The sequence below is a fragment of the Podarcis gaigeae genome (assembly GCF_964106915.1).
Source record: "Podarcis gaigeae genome assembly, chromosome: 16".
Lineage (NCBI taxonomy): Eukaryota > Metazoa > Chordata > Lepidosauria > Squamata > Lacertidae > Podarcis > Podarcis gaigeae.
In genome coordinates this window covers 14,558,916-14,576,665 of record NC_139693.1, presented here as the reverse complement: position 1 = coordinate 14,576,665, position 17,750 = coordinate 14,558,916, and the positions used below count along the sequence as shown (strand labels likewise).

Below are 17,750 nucleotides of genomic sequence, written 5' to 3'. Positions count from 1 at the left end.
AGATCCCCCCCCATCTCCTCAGTTTCCTTAAGGTCCAGGAATTGTTTCCTGCTGAACAAGTTCTTAGATCTCCCTCTCTAAGCGTCACAAAGGGTTAACATGTTCCAGAGTTTGTTGGGTGCCCCACAGCCACCGAGCCCCCCACCCCACCCAAAAATTAGGCCAAGTGTTGCATTGCCACCACACCCATCCACGCAAACTACAGCCAGACATGGCTAGGCTGACTCATGCAGGAGTGTGTGTGTGTGTGTGTGTGTGTGTGTGTGTGTGTGTGTGTGTGTGTGTGTGTTATAGCAATCCTGCTGGGGGTGGGCTGGGAATAGGAAGAGAGGGGTGGGCTTCTTCATCTGCTGTGATCTCAGTTTCTCTGGCTTGCTAAAAGCTACTCTCACGCCCTCAGCACCCACAGTCTAGGGGGTGAACCTAATTTTTGCCCCAGAAACTGTGATGAACAGCAAGCTCAGTTCTGCAAGCAGCTAAAGGATCATAAAGGGCAGAAAGCCTCTAGGCATGAGCAGAGTGTATTCCATTCACTTCCAGCTAGCTACATAAACACACACATCTGATGTGTTTTTGCAAAAAAAAGGGGGGGGGTCACATCTTACTGGGTTTGATTTCTAGGATGGCCTCTCTGGCCCTGGAAGTCACAGCAAGTCAGCAAACCATGAAAGCCAGTTTTCTGTGTGGTCCCTTTTACACTAGCACAGTGACTACCTCTCCTCAAATGTGCAAAGCTTAGACAGACTCTCACCAAGTCCACTGTTCCCTATTTGCAGCCTGTCTCCATTTCCCCTGACTTCCATCTTAACTGGGCTGCTAATACTTCAGAAAAGGGGTTCGTGTGGATATGGGAGACAATGATGATGAAGACCTCCGGGGGATGGGATGCGGTCCAAGTTACCAACCAGACTCCCCCCCCCCCCCCATTTCTCCAAAACTAGGGGCTATCAACAGGGCAAGCCGTGGGAAAGATCCTGGGAGGTCGCTGTGTCAGTTGTGGCCGATGTTTCTGGAAAACCAGATCTTTAATTTTGAAATTATGGGGTCTGGAAGAGAGGCACAACCCTCTCTCTCCTCTGCTGTTTCTCCCCTGGAGCCTGATCCCACTGGCCCCACTCTGCAAAAAAAAAAAAAAAAGAAGCCCACTAGTTATTGTCCCTCTTTCCTCCATGGGTTCCCAACCCCCCTTGTCAATATATTATATATAGCATTAGAATGCATGGACCATATCCCTTTATCTCCCTTAAGCTCCATTTACTACTGTATGTATTTTTGCATATTTATATTGTAAATCGCCTTGTGATTTTCGGGCGGAGGGCGGTATAGGGATATTATTATTATTATTATTATTATTATTATTATTATTATTATTCCAGACTTGATGAGGTGCCCCGGTCACTAATCTCACCTTCCCCTGCCTCCTCTTAACAGACCAGAATCTGCTTGCTTTCCAGAGAAAGAACTAGCACCCAGATCTCCTGATCTCCCTACCACTTGGCATATTATTACTCTTCAGCCAACTAGTCCTCATGTCCCACCAATGGCTACTAGCCGGCCCAGGACTCTAAAAGGGGTCACTGTTGCCACCCCCTAACCATTGCAGCCCCCCACTAACCTAGCAGGACTCTCCCTGCTCTGAATCTGGTCACCTTAACCTAATTCTGCCCTGAGCGCTATAAATATGGGATCCTCTCAGCCACTCTCTCTCTCTTTCTTACCCCCCACCCCGTTTCCTCCCCACCCACACCACCACCACCAACTGTTCTCATAAGACTCTCCTCTCATTCCAGCCAGGTGGAGGCGCCAGCCCTTTTATTGGACACACTGAAGAAAGAAAGAAAAGAGGAAGGAAGGGGGGGGGAATGAAAAAGAAGAAATAACCAAGGGGGGACAATTCCCCCACAAAGGAAAAGTACATCAGCAGTCACGATCAGTGCAGATCCTTTCCTGGCATGCAGAGATCTGCGTTTCCAACCCCCAGCCCACCTCGGCCCCTCCATCCTTCCTTCCTCCCTTCTCCCCACCCTCCACCCCACACCTCGCCTCTTTGCAACAAGACACACGCGCGCCCTGCTGGCACCTGGGCCAAAGGGAAAAATCTCTCCTCCTCATTGGAGTGCGCTTTCTGAATCTGCCTCCCCCCTCCACTGCGTGGGTCTGGAATGCACTTCTTTTGCAAAGGGGGCGGGAGGGAGGGGCGGGTGCAAATCATGAATTGGGGTCCCATCCCAGCGTGGGCCTTTTCCTCATCCCACACCCCACAAGCCCCCAGTGCCCAACTCAAGAAGGGCATGGAGCTTTTTGCCTGCAATGAGAGGGGTTCTTGTGACCCAGAGGCTTCAGCCCAAGAGTGTCCCTCCTCCCTCCGGCCCCTCTGACCAGATGGACAAGTGGGTGGCGTGGGGGGGGAGGCATTGGTATGGGCCCAGCCTCCCCCAGCTAGATACCCCTTTTCCTAGCTTGTGTGCACTCCAGGGGCATTAAAGGGTCCTTGGCTTCCTGAGGCAAAGGAGCCCATTCCTAGGGGCCCGAGGTCCCTTCTCCCTACCCCAATAAAATATCTGAGTGGGCTGGGCTCCCCTAAAGTTGCTGGGTGTTGCCATTCAAATGGTGCGTGCGTGCCTCGTCTTGTGATCGTGGGGCAAGGCATACCTGGCCCCCCCAATATGTTATTCAAGTCGGCACCCCTGTCCTGAGGTGACAGTGCGTCCCCAACTAGCAGAGTGTGCTCTGTGTGGCAGATCAGAGAGAACTCTGCACCCCCCACCCCGCCCCCCACGGTGTTGGGGAAGGACGAGCCTCCCCGGCAGAGAGCGCAAATGCAACAGGACTGGTTACGTTTTGAAGTCGCACGCCTCTCCATCTGCCGAAGGCGTCTCCCCCATCCCCACAAGACCCCCAACTTCAGTCTATAAGAGTGCCCAACTGTGCCCCTGGAGGAGAGGGAGGGGGGATCCTGCGTGAAACCCTGGAGAGGCGCTGTCCGTCCAGTGCTGATCTGGAGGGACCCCTGTTCTTAAAGTTCCTGGTTCAGACGTTCCCAGCATTGTATTGCGTCTCTTGTGTCCCAGCCAGGGAGGGACAGCTCTGGTCCAGTGTCAAGAGTCTCTTTGCCACAGCAGCCTTCCAGCTGGCCTGGCCTGGGTGCCTGGGCTCTCTTCCCAGTAGTTCAGGGACAGAACATCTGCCCCACATTTCAGGAAGTTCCAGGCTCAATCCGTAGTGGCATCTCCAGGCAGGCCCGGAATTATCCCCCATCTAAAACCCAGGAGAGCTGCTGCCAGTCCGTGTAGACAATACTGAACCAGATGGACCAATGATCGGGTTCCTACGTTGCTCCAAGCCAAGTAAGAGGCCTCTGTCGTTTCCTGGTTGTGGTCAGATATAACTGACCACATGTGGTGTTGGTTTTCTGAGGATCCAGCTTTCCTGCCAGCTGTGAGCAGCGGAGTGTTCTGTGCCAGCCAGGCGTGGGGGGGCACAGCGCAGCTGGCCGGCCCAGGGCTCAGACGCTGGTTCTGCACGTGGCCGGCTGGCCGGGCCTGGAGGCCGTCGGGGAAGCCCCTTTGCCCGCGGAGCTGATCACCCACCGGTAGCACTGGGTGACGCTGCGGCTCTTGGCCTGGGCACCGCAGCGGGTGCAGTAGACAATGCCCAGTGCCAGCATGATGACCACGAAGACGCAGATGGGCACCAGCAGCGCCACCAGCAGCCACCGGTCATCCCTCCGCTGCCGCCCGGGCGCCCCGTCGGGGGTTGGAGTGGCGGGGGGAGCAGAAGTGGGGGGCGCTGCTCGGACTCCCCCGACCACCGCGGGACCCTCCTCCTCACCAGGCGAATCAGCCGAGACGGGAGGGCGGTGGAGGGGAGGCGGAGCGATCGTCGGAGCGAGCGGGGCCGTCGGGGATGTGGGATCCGCCAGCAGCGAAGGGGGACTCGGGGTGTCTCGGGGGGCGTCCGTTACGGGGAACGGGGAGGGGGATCGGGAGGCAGTGGGGAGGCCCCAAGCAGCGGTGGGGGTGGAGTTGGGGGGCATGCGAGAACGTCGGGAGGAAGGGCTGGCGTCTAAAAGGGGCGCGATCGACTTAGGGTTTGGGGATTCCGTGGCCGGCAGCATGCGGGGAACCAGGCGGGGGTCTGCGGGGAAGAACGGAGAGGCGACTCTGGCGTCCTGGAAAACGGAGAGGTGCTCGGAAAGGGCCAGGTTGTGATCGCTGTCATCCTCTTCCTCGACGCCGTCCTCGAGCTCGCCCTCCATCTCCAAACCCAGCCCGTCGTCAAGGTGGTGTAGGAAGCCGGCTCCGCGGTAGCTCTGGGCTGTGGCCATCGGGGGTGGGTGGGGCGCGGGGCTGCAGGTGATGCCGTCGGGCTCCAAGTCGTAGCCCTCGGTGCAGTAGCACTCGAAGCCCCCGACGTAGTTGACGCACATCTGCTGGCACACGCCGGGGATCTGGCACTCGTCGGTGTCGGCGCAGCGGCCGGGCTCCTCCTCCGACGGGCTGAAGCCCAGGTGGCAGCGGCACACGAAGGAGCCGTCGGTGTTCTCGCACTGGTGCTCGCAAGGCGCCTCCGCGCACTCGTCCAGGTCCTCGCACAGGTGCCCGTCGTTGCCCAGCTCGTAGCCCGCGGGGCATTGGCACCGGTACCCGTCTGCCGCCTCCCCGTCGGGCACGCAGCCGAACTGGCACGGGCGGCCCCGGCAGGCGTCTCCGTCGGCGCCGCCGTCGTGGTGGGTGTGGGAGGCGCAGGAGTGTCCGTCGGGGAGCAGGAAGTACCCGGCGTGGCACTCGCAGGAGTAGCCCGAGCCCTCGTCCAGGCAGAGCTGCTGGCACCCACCGTTGTCCCCCTCGCACCAGCTGTGCTGATAGACGGCCTCCCGGCACAGCGGCGCGTCCTTGGACCAGGCCACGCTGCCGTCCTCCTTCTGCATGCACAGCACCGACACCGCCGGTCCTGCCCGGCCGCAGGTCACGGCAGCCACCGTGCCGAAGGGGACATAGCGGAGGGCGCCGCTGGCCGGGCCGAACGGGGTGCTGTAGGCGACCGTCGAGGCTCCTCCACCTCCTCCTCCTTCTTCCTCCTCCTCCTCCACCTCCTCCTCCTCTTCCGCCAGGCCCGCGCACATCCCCTGGAAGGAGAAGCGGCAGAGGTAGCCGTCGACTGGGACGGTGCACGAGCCGTCGAGCCACTGCAGGTCCAGCTCGCCCAGCACCACGCACCGGGGCGCAGCACAGCTGGGTCCCCCGACGCCGCTGCTAGGCGAGCGCGCCCAGTTGGTGTAGGACGTGTCTTGGTCGCCCGTCGTCCAAGTGAAGCCCCGCAGCGGCCGTTGCGGGAAGCACTGGCGCGGCTGGCGCTGCAGCCCGATCCAGAGGAGCCGCTGCGGGCCTTGCGCGTGGCCGCCGCCCCCTCGAACATCGCGGAGCAGCTCGGCCACCTGGGCCGCCTCCTCGGGGTACTTCAGCGTGGCCAGGTTGCCCCCCAGCTCCCGGCACCCGCGCCAGGCGTCCAGGAAGCTGCGGCGCTGGAAGTAGACGGCGTAGCAGCCGTCGGGGCCGCAGGCGGCCTGCGCTTCTTGCGCCCCGGCGCCGGGAAGCCGCCAAGCCACAAGCAGCAGCGCCAGCAGCAGCAGCCGCGGCCTGGGCCGTCCTCGTCCTCCTCTTCGCCGGAGCATCGCCCTGCCCTGCCGCGCCGCTGCCGTCCAGCGCTCTGACAGCCCGGGGGCCCCCCATTCCCCTTCCTTTCCCCTTTTTCCCAGCCAGGGTGGGATGGGGAGGAGCCGCAGACGGAGCGGGCGTCCCACTCCCCGCCTTTGCCCTTCTAAGGCGCCGATCTGAGCCCCTGCCAGGAGGGAACCGGAGTCGGGAAAGAATAAGAGGAGGAGGAGGAGGAAGGAAACCTCCAGCCGCGGCGGGAGAGCGGGAGGGAGGCAGGCAGGGAGACCACAGACAGACGGAGAAAGACCGCCACCCGGAATCCTGCCCCGGCTACTTAGCAGAGAGAGACTCGCAGCAGCAGCGCGGACCCTCTCAGTTCTTCTCTATCTTCCTCCAGCCCCTTCTCTTGCTCTCTAACTCAGATGGGGAGCTTTTTTCCAGACAGGGGGCCACATTCCTTTCTGGGTGACCTTCCAAGGGCCGCATGGTGAGTGGGACCACAAGCAAAAGAGCACAAGGTCCCCCACCCCTGCTCTAACCACTAGGTCCAACTTTATTCTGAGCCAGTGTGACTTCAGCTGAAGTACTGCGAGTGCAGGATGAGAAGTGCAGAAGCAGATATAGACAAGTTGGTTCAGCGTTGGATCATAGAATTGTAGAGTTGGAAGGGACCACATGGGTCATCTAGTCCAACCCCCTGAAATGCAGGAATCTGTTGCCCAACATGGGACTCGAACCCATGACCCTGTGATTAGGAGTCTCTTGCTCTACTGACTGAGCTATACTGATTCAGCCCCCAAATGTAGGCTTGGGTTTAAAGGGGGTCTGGAAAGGTTGCAAATACCTTTCTCTAGCCTGCTGTTGTTGTTGTTTAGTCGTTTAGTCGTGTCCGACTCTTCGTGACCCCATGGACCAGAGCACGCCAGGCACTCCTGTCTTCCACTGCCTCCCGCAATTTGGTCAAACTCATGCTGGTAGCTTCGAGAACACTGTCCAACCATCTGTCGTCCCCTTCTCCTTGTGCCCTCCATCTTTCCCAACTTCAGGGTCTTCTCCAGGGAGTCTTCTCTTCTCATGAGGTGGCCAAAGTATTGGAGTCTCAGCTTCAGGATCTGTCCTTCCAGTGAGCACTCAGGGCTGATTTCCTTCAGAATGGAGAGGTTTGATCTTCTTGCAGCCCACGAGACTCTCAAGTGTCTCCTCCAGCACCATAATTCAAAAGCATCAATTCTTCGGTGATCAGCCTTCTTTATGGTCCAGCTCTCACTTCCATACATCACTACTGGGAAAACCATAGCTTTAACTATACGGACCTTTGTTGGTGAGGTGATGTCTCTGCTTTTTAAGATGCTGTCTAGCTTCGTCAGTTTTTGAACAGCCCGTGGTACCAAAAAAAAAATAAATGTACACAGATTTCCCAGGGACATGTGGCCCCTGGAAAGTGGCCCCGAAGGGAACGTGGCCCTTGGGTTGAGAGAGCGTTCCAGTTCAACCAGCAGACGCTCACATTTTAGGGGTGTTCCTCACTGCACTCACATTCACTCGCTGCCATGTGTTCCTCTTCCAGCCTCTCCATTCAGACTGATAGGCGGGGGGGGGGGGCAGGGGGAGGACTGGGAAGGTGCAGATGTGGCACAGGGAGGTCGTGGTCCCTCGTCAACAGCAAGGAAATAAGTGGAATTCCTTTTGCGTGGGAAACGGCAGGGGAGATTTTTTTTGGGGGGGTGGAGCACATATATTGCAGGGAGGGGGGCTGCTGGGGAGGGGAGAGGAGAGGAACCCTGCAGTTATTGCCAGCCTTGAATCAATTAATGCAAAGGCCTGCTAGAGAAATGAAGCTGATGCTGGCAGAAGCCCCCCACCCACCCACCAGACCCACCCGCCTTCCCTCGACCTCCTATCTCCATTGTGTAGAGACTTGGCTCTCTCCCTTTATTCGCACAACCGCACACAGGCCTCTCCCGGCCATTCCAAGTGTGCTGGGAGGAAAGGAGGTTCCCCCCGCCCCCCCCCCACACACAATCCCAAGACGTCCTTCAGATGGGATGTCTCTGGCTTGGCTAAGGCCCATCATTCCCCAGCTGCACCTATTTACCAGGGAGAGACCCTGTTCTCTGCTTTGCGTGTCCCCATAAATCACGGCCTGCCTGTTATCGCTGTTCCTGCCCTCCCAGGAATGCCTTGTTAAAATGGTTTTGGCAGCGCGAAGCCGTGTGGAAGCACCGAGCTGGGTGGGAACTCTGAAAGCGTCTCATCGGCAGCAGGGGTCGCCAACGTGGTGCCCATGGGTGCAGTGGCACCTGCAAAGCCTCTGAGCTCCTGCCACAAATCACTGCTCACTTGGTCATGAGGTTCGGGGGGGGGGGGCAGTATCCTGTTTCTCCCTTGAAAAGTGCATAGAAGGAAGGAGGAAGAGTGGTGATCTCTCCCACTTTTGTGCTCTTTCAGCTTTATGTGCTTTTCCAAGCGCAAATTAATTCTGTTGGAAGGGATCCTGCTTATAATTTTGATCTTTGGAGAAAGTGAAATGCGTGTGTGTGTGTGTGTGTGTGTGTGTCCAGGAGGTGGGAAATCTGGGGGAGTGGGTGCGAATTGACTTGAATTTCTCCCCCCCCCCATCCTTCCCAGCCATGGGGAGGGGCCCAGGCATGCAACAAGGAAGAGCCACCACAGGCAGCAGAAGCCCCCCCCCCCAAGGCAGCACCCCCATGGGCACCCTTCTCTGCCCCCCCATCTCCACCACTGGCAGAGAAGCAATTGGCCCAGTTCTCCCATACAAAGCTCTCTTAACATAGCTCTGGGTCATTTTTGCAGCCCTAAGAATCTAGGGTTGCCTTGGCTCAAGCTTCTTCCAAACCAGTCTTGTATTTTAATCATGCTGCTGCAGGTTTCGTCTTGAGCTTCTCGCAGGAGGGATTCATCAGTGGAAGAGTATCTGTTCAGCAATTGCATGGTATGTTGGATAAAAAAGAACTAAATAACAAGAGACATTTATTCTCATTACTTGCAAGCCCCACACACTGTTTCCTTTGGGTCATTGTCTCTCAAAGGGATGATGAAAGCAGTAATTCATTCCATGCAACACGCCCTCCAATGAAAATAGGGATATCCTATTTTATGTTGTTGTTGTTGTTGTTGTTATAACCCGCCCATCTGACTGGGTTGCCCCAGCCACTCTTGGCGGCTCCCAACATATATAAAAACATAATAAAACATTAATAAACATTCCCTGTACAGGTCTGCCTTCAGATGAATTCTAAAGGTTGTATAGTTACTTATCTCCTTGTCTCGGGGGTCTCATGACTCCATACCCTCCAACATTTCTCTGATGAAAATAGGGACAGTCATGATCATGACATTCCGTGATCGAATAAGAAACAAGGATGGCTTCTGTAAATCCAGGACTGTCCCTGGAAAACAGGGACACTTGGAGGAGTCTGCATGCAACAGTCACATGATATGTTTTAGGATCAACTGTGTTACTTGAACAACTCTCAAGTGCATTGAAAAACATTGTTCGTTTATTTCACCAACCACGAGGTGGCATCATTCAGCTTCATCCTGCTGGCAAACAACAACCTAACTTAAAAGAACGCTGAAGGAACTGGATGTTCCCAGGAAGATCTATAGAGAGCCTTCTTTTAACAAATAGGGTACACAGGACGCTGTAGACGGCTGGCTTTCTCACCAGTTTGGAGGCTCACCAAAACCATACCCTGAGCATCTTCTGGCCAGTGGAAGGTGGGGCAAGGAGAGGCAGTCTTGCAAGACGTTTTACTTGGGCTGAGCTTGTGGTGGTGGCTGAGGTCAAGCTGCTACAGGGGCGGGTTTGAAAATTTATGATGTGGATTATCTGATTTTCCTCGCCGAATGTTCTTAAACATCTTGTTTAAAACCTTGGGGATGGGGCGGGCTAGAGAGGGGAACGGAGAAAGAAAACATGCTGTCCTCTGCAACGCATCATGTCCTTATGTCAGGAGCTCCCACGTCGCTAATATGCTGGGGGGAAATGTATGCGCTCAGAAGAAGGACATTAATGAATAAGCGCAGAGGCATGATGGAGGTCCCTCAGCGGCAGGCCGGGGGGAGGAGGTCCCTGGATCTCTCCCGGAGTTTAAGAATAAATAGTTTTCTTCTCCCTCGTGCTCCTCCTTCCCCCCCCCAGCCCCCCCCACCTCCCGGCTGCTGCACTTTTGCAGAATGCCTTAAACGTTTCTTGCACACGTTGTCATGTTCTTCGGCGATGAACTTGTGACTTCTCTCTTCGTTGGCACAGCTTTTTAACCACTCTCTGGAGCGCCGCACCGAGAAGCAGGAGAGCATAAGGAGAGGCCTGCCAGCAGGATCAGGCCAAAGGCCCATGTAGTCCAGCGTCCTGGTCTCACAGTGGCCAGCCAGAGGATTCAATGGGAAGGCGGCAGGCAGGGCTTGAGCCCAAGGGCAGCTCTCCCCAATTGTAACGCCCAGCAGTTGGTGACATGCTGCCTCCAAGAGTGGAGGGAGAACTCAGCTGTCATGGCTACTGTGATAGAGATTTTGAGGTCTTGGATATATGTTAAATGTTCATAAGTGTACCAACCAAGCATGTACATAGATCAGCACAGGAAGACCGACCTGAAACCATTTTTGATTCCCAAACTGACCTCAATTATTTCTCTGCAAGGTCAAAATGGAAAAGCCTCCGCATTGTCATTTCCTTCACAAATCCTGTCTTAAGGACACATTTAAGATATGAATAGGATGTGAGGCTGTGACCTGGCTCAGGAACTAAGTATTTATCATTACAAAAGACTGACCAGGCTCCCCAGGCAATCCAATCAAGTGACCCTTAAACAGGTAACCTGTCAGACAGGTGGTAAACAAACCACTCAGATTTCTGCTGTAAACCGCCCTTTCTGTGATGTAGGTGTGATGTATGGAGGGGTGGCCTTGATCTACAGGATGGGAATTTCAAAAGTCTTTATAAGCCCTTGCACAGCATTTTTGTGGGTCCTCCTCCTTTCCTGCGAGTGAGGGGAGCACCCTGTTGCAACAGATCAATAAAGATCAAGCTTACTAGCTGCTTTGCTTCTCAATAGTCTCTGGTTGGCCTCTGTTATTTTCTCCTACGAATAGGGAACCTATATAAGGACTCTATATGAGCTCTTGGATAGCCCATAAGGGAAAAAGGGCAGATTTTGTTTACAACGCTACTACCCAGTGCTGCAAAGGAACACTGCAGATACTGTAGGCCCTTTCTATCTGCTATAGGGAGTTTGGGGTCTGGGCATTCTATTTGGGGGTTTCGGCAGGTGATCCTTTTTCAGAACAAATTGAAAATTTAGCAAGCAAGTCCAGCACAGAATTGCAGGGGCCATAGCACCTTTCTTCTTCTTCTTTCTCTTCTGTTGTTGTTGTTGTTATTATTATTATTATTATTATTATTATTAATTTTTGTATGCTTTATATTAAGTGGGTTACCAGTACGAAATTAACCCATGTAATTAAAACACTCAATAAATCCGTTCCATCAAAACAGCAAAGCATCTGCAATTAGCGTGTGCAGTAAAACAAGCCAATTAAAACGGCATAACAATCACAAGGGTTAAGGCAGCAATTAGCACGGGCGGTTTAGGTCAGGAGATTGGGGGAACGCTTGTCTCAACTGGTGTGTCTTCAAGGGCTGGTGGAATGCCAGAACTCTCGTATTTCAGCAGAAATTATGCTCATCTAAGTTTGCAGCTACGCATATTAATTGCACAAATCTGGATCAACTTTTCAAACTAAAATATCGCCTTAGCAGCAAGGAGGGGTTCATCTGCTAATTTTGGTTTCCCCGTTTCTTGTTTTTCCAATATAACTGCAACAATTTGTAATAATAATAATAATAATAATAATAATAATAATAATAATAATAGGTTTAAAACAACAGTAGCACATACATAAAGCCAGTCCAAATTCAAAAGATACCAAATGCACTTTACCCTACTGTATCTGTTTTTGTAAGATCACTTGGCTGAAGAACTGCATTGCAAAATTAAGAGAAATGCGAGTTTCAAAAGATGGCTACGTTGTGGTGGCAGTGGCAACAAAGCTGAATAGAATGTTTTTATTGATTTTTCAGTTACTCCGTAGGTCTTTTCAGTCCTGAATTATTATTTGTGATATACCTCTGTGAATGAATGTGCAAATATACTGCTTTTCAGCATGGAGGTGGGGGGGGTCGGTACCGCCCTGTAGGAAAAGGGTAAAGGAGATCAAAGGAGCAAATAAAATACACAGTGGGGGAGAATGAGAAATATTATGAGTTGCATCCAACTAAGCAGACCCATTGAAATCAATGGACTTAAAGTTAGCTGTGGCCATTAATTTCCCTGGGCCTCCTCTGATCAGGACTTAGTTGGAGACAACTCAGTAGAAAGAACTGTATACAGTAATAGAAAGACCATGATGAATTTTCAGAGATATAAATCCTCTCTTGCTCTTTGCATATATATATTTTTCAATATTTGGGGCAATGAATACAGCACCACCTTGAGGCAGAGGGTGCAAAATACAACTCTTCCTTTGGGGTTTGTTCTCAATCAATCAATCAATCAATCAATCTAAATAAATAAGAGTTAAATACTCAGCTAAGTGCACAGGGAGCATAGAAATTAATAAATATTAATCTATTATCAGTTACTCAATATGCCACTTAATGCCAAGACTGCTAAGTAGTTTACAAATAAAATGCTAAGCAGTTTGCAAGTATGTAAAAGGGATTGAAACATACACCCCTGCCACTTATGAAAAAAATGTGCAATTAAAATTCATCCCATTAAAGCGTTAAATTATAACCATCCACGATTAAGATATGGAATGAAACCACCCGATTAAGAGGGCAGCAATTAATAGCAAGAGACGCAGGTAAGCAAGCAGGTGGGTCTTCAGAAACCAGCGGGGGGACAGTAGATTCTTGAACGCCGGCTGGTGAATTTGAAGCAGCGAGTCTTTTGGTTTGGTTCTGCTAGGTTCCAGCTGGGGTGAGCATTCGAGAGAATGGCATGGCTGATCAAATGGTCAGGGAGGCTCTGGAGCAGAGGGCTACGACTCTGGAAAGTTAAAAGCTGGTTTAAACGGACTCTGGTCTGTGGATGGCATTCTGCTTTTGCCCATCACTGGATATTTTTTTGACTTTTTAAATGGAAAGGTCGTGGTCTGGGAGCAGAGGGCATTTAAGGGAGCATGACAGGTTCACCCGCCAAATTGAGAGAGCGCCAAAGGGGTGCCAGAACAATGATGGACAACAGAAGGAATGAGGAGGCACTGGATTTTGGTGTCGCACAGGGAGCTGCTGAAATGTTATAGTACAAATCCACCACCACTGGGAGGATAGACTCTGAACACTGTGATGTTTGTGGAGTGGTGGAAATAGTTCACCTTGTTCTCTGGGGCTGTTTGCAGTCCGCGGAAGGGCAGAGGACCTCTCATACACAGGCTCCATGATTTGGGGGTTGCAAATTTGTCTGAAGGAGTCGCACTCCCCTATAAGACTCTCTGGGGTTTGGTGTTGGAGGGTTGATGGCAGTTTGTGAAAAATGAGGCTTCGTTGAAGGCTGCAACTGAAACAGAATTGCAGAGTTGCCAGTAGGTGGCAGTAGCGGGGCCTTTCCGTGGCCTCACTACACCACTAAACCCCGATGAGGAGAAATGCCAATGCAGATGGGGGTGTTTCATATTTCATATGTTCCACCTTCACTGATGAAGGCAGGATGCCTTTGAATACTAATTGCTTAGAATCACAGGTGGGCAGAGTGCTATGGGCCTGCTTGAGACATCTGGCTGGCCACGGTGAGAACAGGACATGAGACCGGGTGGACTTTATGGGATGTTAGCATCTCCAAATTGGTCGGGCAGTGGCAGCATCTTAACCATAGTTAAGGGTTTGCACATACCACTAAACTATGGTTAACATGAACCGAGGTTTCTAAGCAAACTACAAAGCTTAGTTAATGAGTGACTTTTGATCACCGTCAAACAAAGCCATACTTAAACTGTTGGGCTAGATTCACACAATGCCAAACCGTAGTTTAATGTTATACACAAACCTTAGGTTCAGGGAAGGTAAACAAAGCCAAGATAACTTTAGGATAAGATGGATAACTTTTATTCAGTTATAGCAGAAGGAGGAAGTTATGCCCAAGAGAAACTCTGGCCCTCTGGATGTTGCAGTTAATACTTCAAATCTCATCAGTCCCAGTTAACATGGCCAATCATGAGGGATGATGGGATTCGTAGTCCAGCAACATCTGGAGGGCGAAAGGTTCCTCATCCCCACTGTTATAAAACAAACTTGAAAGCCTTATTATCACCTCATCCAATTGCCAGAGCTGGGAGGGGCCACCGGTTACTGTGGCGCTCTGGCAGATGATGTCAACACTTCTGCTCAGAGTGGTGAGGATTCTTAGAGCTTTGCTTACCAGTCTTCTCCGCTCTCTACTGCACCACTGTAAAAGTGTGTGCAAGGAGGCAGAAATATTTCAAGACCCCAGTATCTCATTTCTCCAGTTTGAGGAGGTTTCTTCTGTCAGGAATAACTTCCATTTTCTGTCCTGGGAAGAAGGGAATGCAGGAAGCTGCAAGAGTAATCAGACTTTATATACAGACAAAAGATTCCGCTTCTGTTTTGTTTGTAATGGTAAACTGGGACTTTAAAGAAACAGTTTATTTTCCATAGGGGAGAAGAGAGTGCCTGTAAAGCTTGATTTTTAAAAAATATATGTGACACTGGAACCCCTGGGGAAAAAATACAGCCTGGAACAAAGGCATGAACAACTCAGCCAGAGAAACCAGGAGTGGAAAAGAGGGCCTCAGCCTCACTCCCCAAGCCACACCCCACATTGGCCTCTGCATCTTCCTTGAGTGTTTTTGCCTGGATGGAATATGTCCTGGAATTCTGCTAATGCCTCTTGCTCAACTGGGTGGGGGGCAGAAAGGCACTGGTGTGGGGGGGGGAACTAGCCTCCTGTACAAGGGTGGCATGTGTATCTCCACCTGATTCCCCCTCTCTCCCCACCCATCACTAGCATGTGACACCCCCCCCAAAAAAAAAAATTGCCCAGAAGGGAATTCAGTCCCCAGGCTGCAAAATGTTCCCCAGCTCTGATTTGCAGCCTGGGGACTGAATTCCCTTCTGAATTCCCACCCTGGGCAATCAACACAGGGTGGAACCTCTGATGGGAAAAAGTGACTCATCACCAGATACAGTTACCCAGAAGCTTTGCCAAGGCAGATAGGTTTAAATGCAGCAGGGAATATTGTTATTCCTTTTGTAAATGAAGAACCTGCAGCTAGACCAGGTTTCTCTGCTGCAGCAGAAATCACCTTATGGCAAAGTTTAAATGCATTGCAAAAATGTACTGTAAATTTATCCACTTAATTAAAAAACAAATGAACTGCAAAATTAATCTCTCTTCTTCCTACCACCCACCCTTTGGGGGTTTTTTTGGGGGAGGGGGGAATAACTGTGCATAATAATAAAACTTGCAAAAAAACAACCAGAAAGAAAGATGTCTGGTTTCCAGGCCCAACCTGGATTATCTACAAACTTCCTGATTTTGTCCTCGGCAGACTAGGCAGGTCACATTGGTACTGCTAATGCAGCGATTTGACTTCACCTCCAGAGGTGCGCTCCATTGTCTCTTGAGACAGATGGATGCCAATGACAAAAAATTAAAAAATTAATTCAGCGTTTTGAGAGCTGCTTTGAAAAGTCATGCAATAACCATGCTTGGCCTGCAGAGGACAGCAGAGCCCACTTTTTGACTGTTGCATGAGCTCATTTCCCCTGCCTGTCATTCTCAAGAGCAACGAATTCTTCCAATTTCTAATTAAGTTACCATGACAATTATAATTGGAGGGCAAGGGGAGGAGCTTAATCAGAACACGCACACTCCTATTTCTTTGGGAGAAATGCTTTGCCCTGTGTTTTATCCATATATATGCACCTGACACAAACAAGGGCACTGATGAGTTATTTTGCAAAATTACAAGGTTCTCCTACTCTCAGACCTTCTTCTTGGTCACAGCCTCTTAGCTTAAAGCCCCGCCCAGGGACAGATAATCAACAAAAAAACAATTAAAAATTGCTTAAAATATATATATCAAGGGCTGCATTCCCTCTGGGATAATTTGTTAGGGGCCACATGCTAGCCATGGGTGGAGGCAGAGATGAAAGTGTTTTGGATTTAAACCAACTAAACCATTCTCACCCGAGCTGGCTACCGCAGTTTAGAATGGCCAGGCCTACCCAGAAATAGGCTCTCCTGGGTTTGATGGGCTTACTCTCAAATAAGCATGCAATGGATTTTGTTTTAGTGCCAACGGACTGTTACCGGTAGTGATTGGGAATCAAAGAGAAAGCAATTGCTTTCTGATTTTCATCTAAACATCCAATATACACATGCATAAATAAAATATACTGTATATATTTTGTATTACACAGAAGCACTTCTTTTCCCTCAAGTCACACAACCACGAAAAAGGGGTGTTTGGGGGGGGGGAAATCAAATAAAACACTGCCCCTCCCAGTTCTGAAATTACACAGGAAGAGACATATGATTAAAATACAGGAAGAATAATCCAACAGGAAAGAAGTCTGATGGCAGATTGGGGTGGGGCCATACACCCTTGTCCCACCAAGGGACTTATTTGGTGCTGAAGGAACTTTGTGCAAGCTCAGAGACACTTTTAAAAAGAAAACTGGGTCATCCTCCCTGCCCCACCCGCGAAAAGCCTGGGTCTTTGTGTGACTCATTTAGAAGTTAAGCTCCGCCTCTACCACTCAGCAAGAGAAAAAAAGGATATGCGTCATCAAGAATAGAGACCAAGAAGAGTTGAGACTCCTTAACCACAAGTTCGCTTTAGGGCAAAGGGATAGGAGGGGGGGGATTGGTCTTTCAAAATGCGTTCAGGAAACTAGTCTCAGTTGAGCAATGTACAGCCATCAATAGCAACTTGCTCTTAAAAAGATTCTGAACTTTAAAAGAACAGATTTGAAAATGTGAAGCTAACAGCAGTGCCTCTGAGCATGTGCAAGCTATCTCCTGTCCACTGAGAGCAAACGCTGACAGACACCTAAAACCAGGAATGGGGAACCGGTAGCCCTCCAGATGTTGATGAACTACAACTCCCATCATCCCTATCCATCGGCCATGTCAGCAGGGGGCTGAAGGGAAGCCTGCCTTGGCTTCACCACCCCTGGTCTAAAAAATGAACACTTGGTGGCAGATATTTAACACACACTCACAAATTATGAATAATCCCAGTTACCAGCAGCTATAAAAGCAACAAAATACCCCCCCCCACACACACACACCCCGGTCATTTCTGTCCTTAAACATCGTACAAATTGCAAGCACTTAGAAACCAGTGCTGCCAGATTAGGCCAAAGATCCGGCGTCCTCTCACAGTGGCCAACCAAATGCCTCTGGAAAGCGTGCAAGAGGCAGGCAAACTCCCAGGCTTCAGTGCCAGAGAGGTAGAAAACAGCCTCGCCGTGAAATGTGCTTTAAAATGAAAGTAAAAGAAACCATGGTGCCGTCAAGGTGGGACTCTGGGCCTGGCAACCAGGGCCTCCCTCAGAGAAGCTCCACAGACGGCAGACTTTTGAAAGAAGTGAAGCAAGCCACATCCCCAGCTAATAAAAGGGTGGAAAGGACATTACATCCAGCCTCTTAATCATCATTGCGCCACGGAGGTGTGACGCTGAGTGCCGGGCTAAGATGGCTCCGGACAGCCTTGAGCCCAACACACTTTCAGACCAGCCACATTCCTCATGGGCCTGCTGTGGAGATGAAGGACAGGATTCCTGTGGAACGCCAGGAAGCTGTTACAGAACTGGACCACTGCTTCCTCCAGCTCAGTGGTCCAGCAGCCGTTCCACAGGGGTTCAGGGAGACGACGATGCCCACCCCTACTTGGAAATGCCAGGAATTGAACCTGGAGCTTTGTGTAGTCTATGGGTCAGCAAACCTTTTCAGCAGAGGGCCAGTCCACTGCCCCTCAGACCTTGTGGGGGGCCGGACTATATATATTTATGGGGGTGGGGAATAAAACAAATTCCTATGCCCC

General features: G+C 51.3%; 1 protein-coding gene across 1 annotated transcript; it reads right to left on the bottom strand.

The window, feature by feature from the left end:
* Positions 1–1,784: 1,784 nt before the first annotated feature.
* Positions 1,785–5,757, bottom strand: CD248 (CD248 molecule). Its single transcript, XM_083715405.1, has one exon. It carries the CDS (start codon positions 5,672–5,674, stop codon positions 3,506–3,508), a length of 2,169 nt encoding a protein of 722 aa, XP_083571531.1. The 5' UTR covers positions 5,675–5,757; the 3' UTR covers positions 1,785–3,505.
* Positions 5,758–17,750: the final 11,993 nt, after the last annotated feature.

Bases quoted from the DNA above. Each gene is read 5' to 3' on its own strand.
- CD248 (XM_083715405.1), bottom strand. From the start codon at position 5,674: ATGCTCCGGCGAAGAGGAGGACGAGGACGGCCCAGGCCGCGGCTGCTG.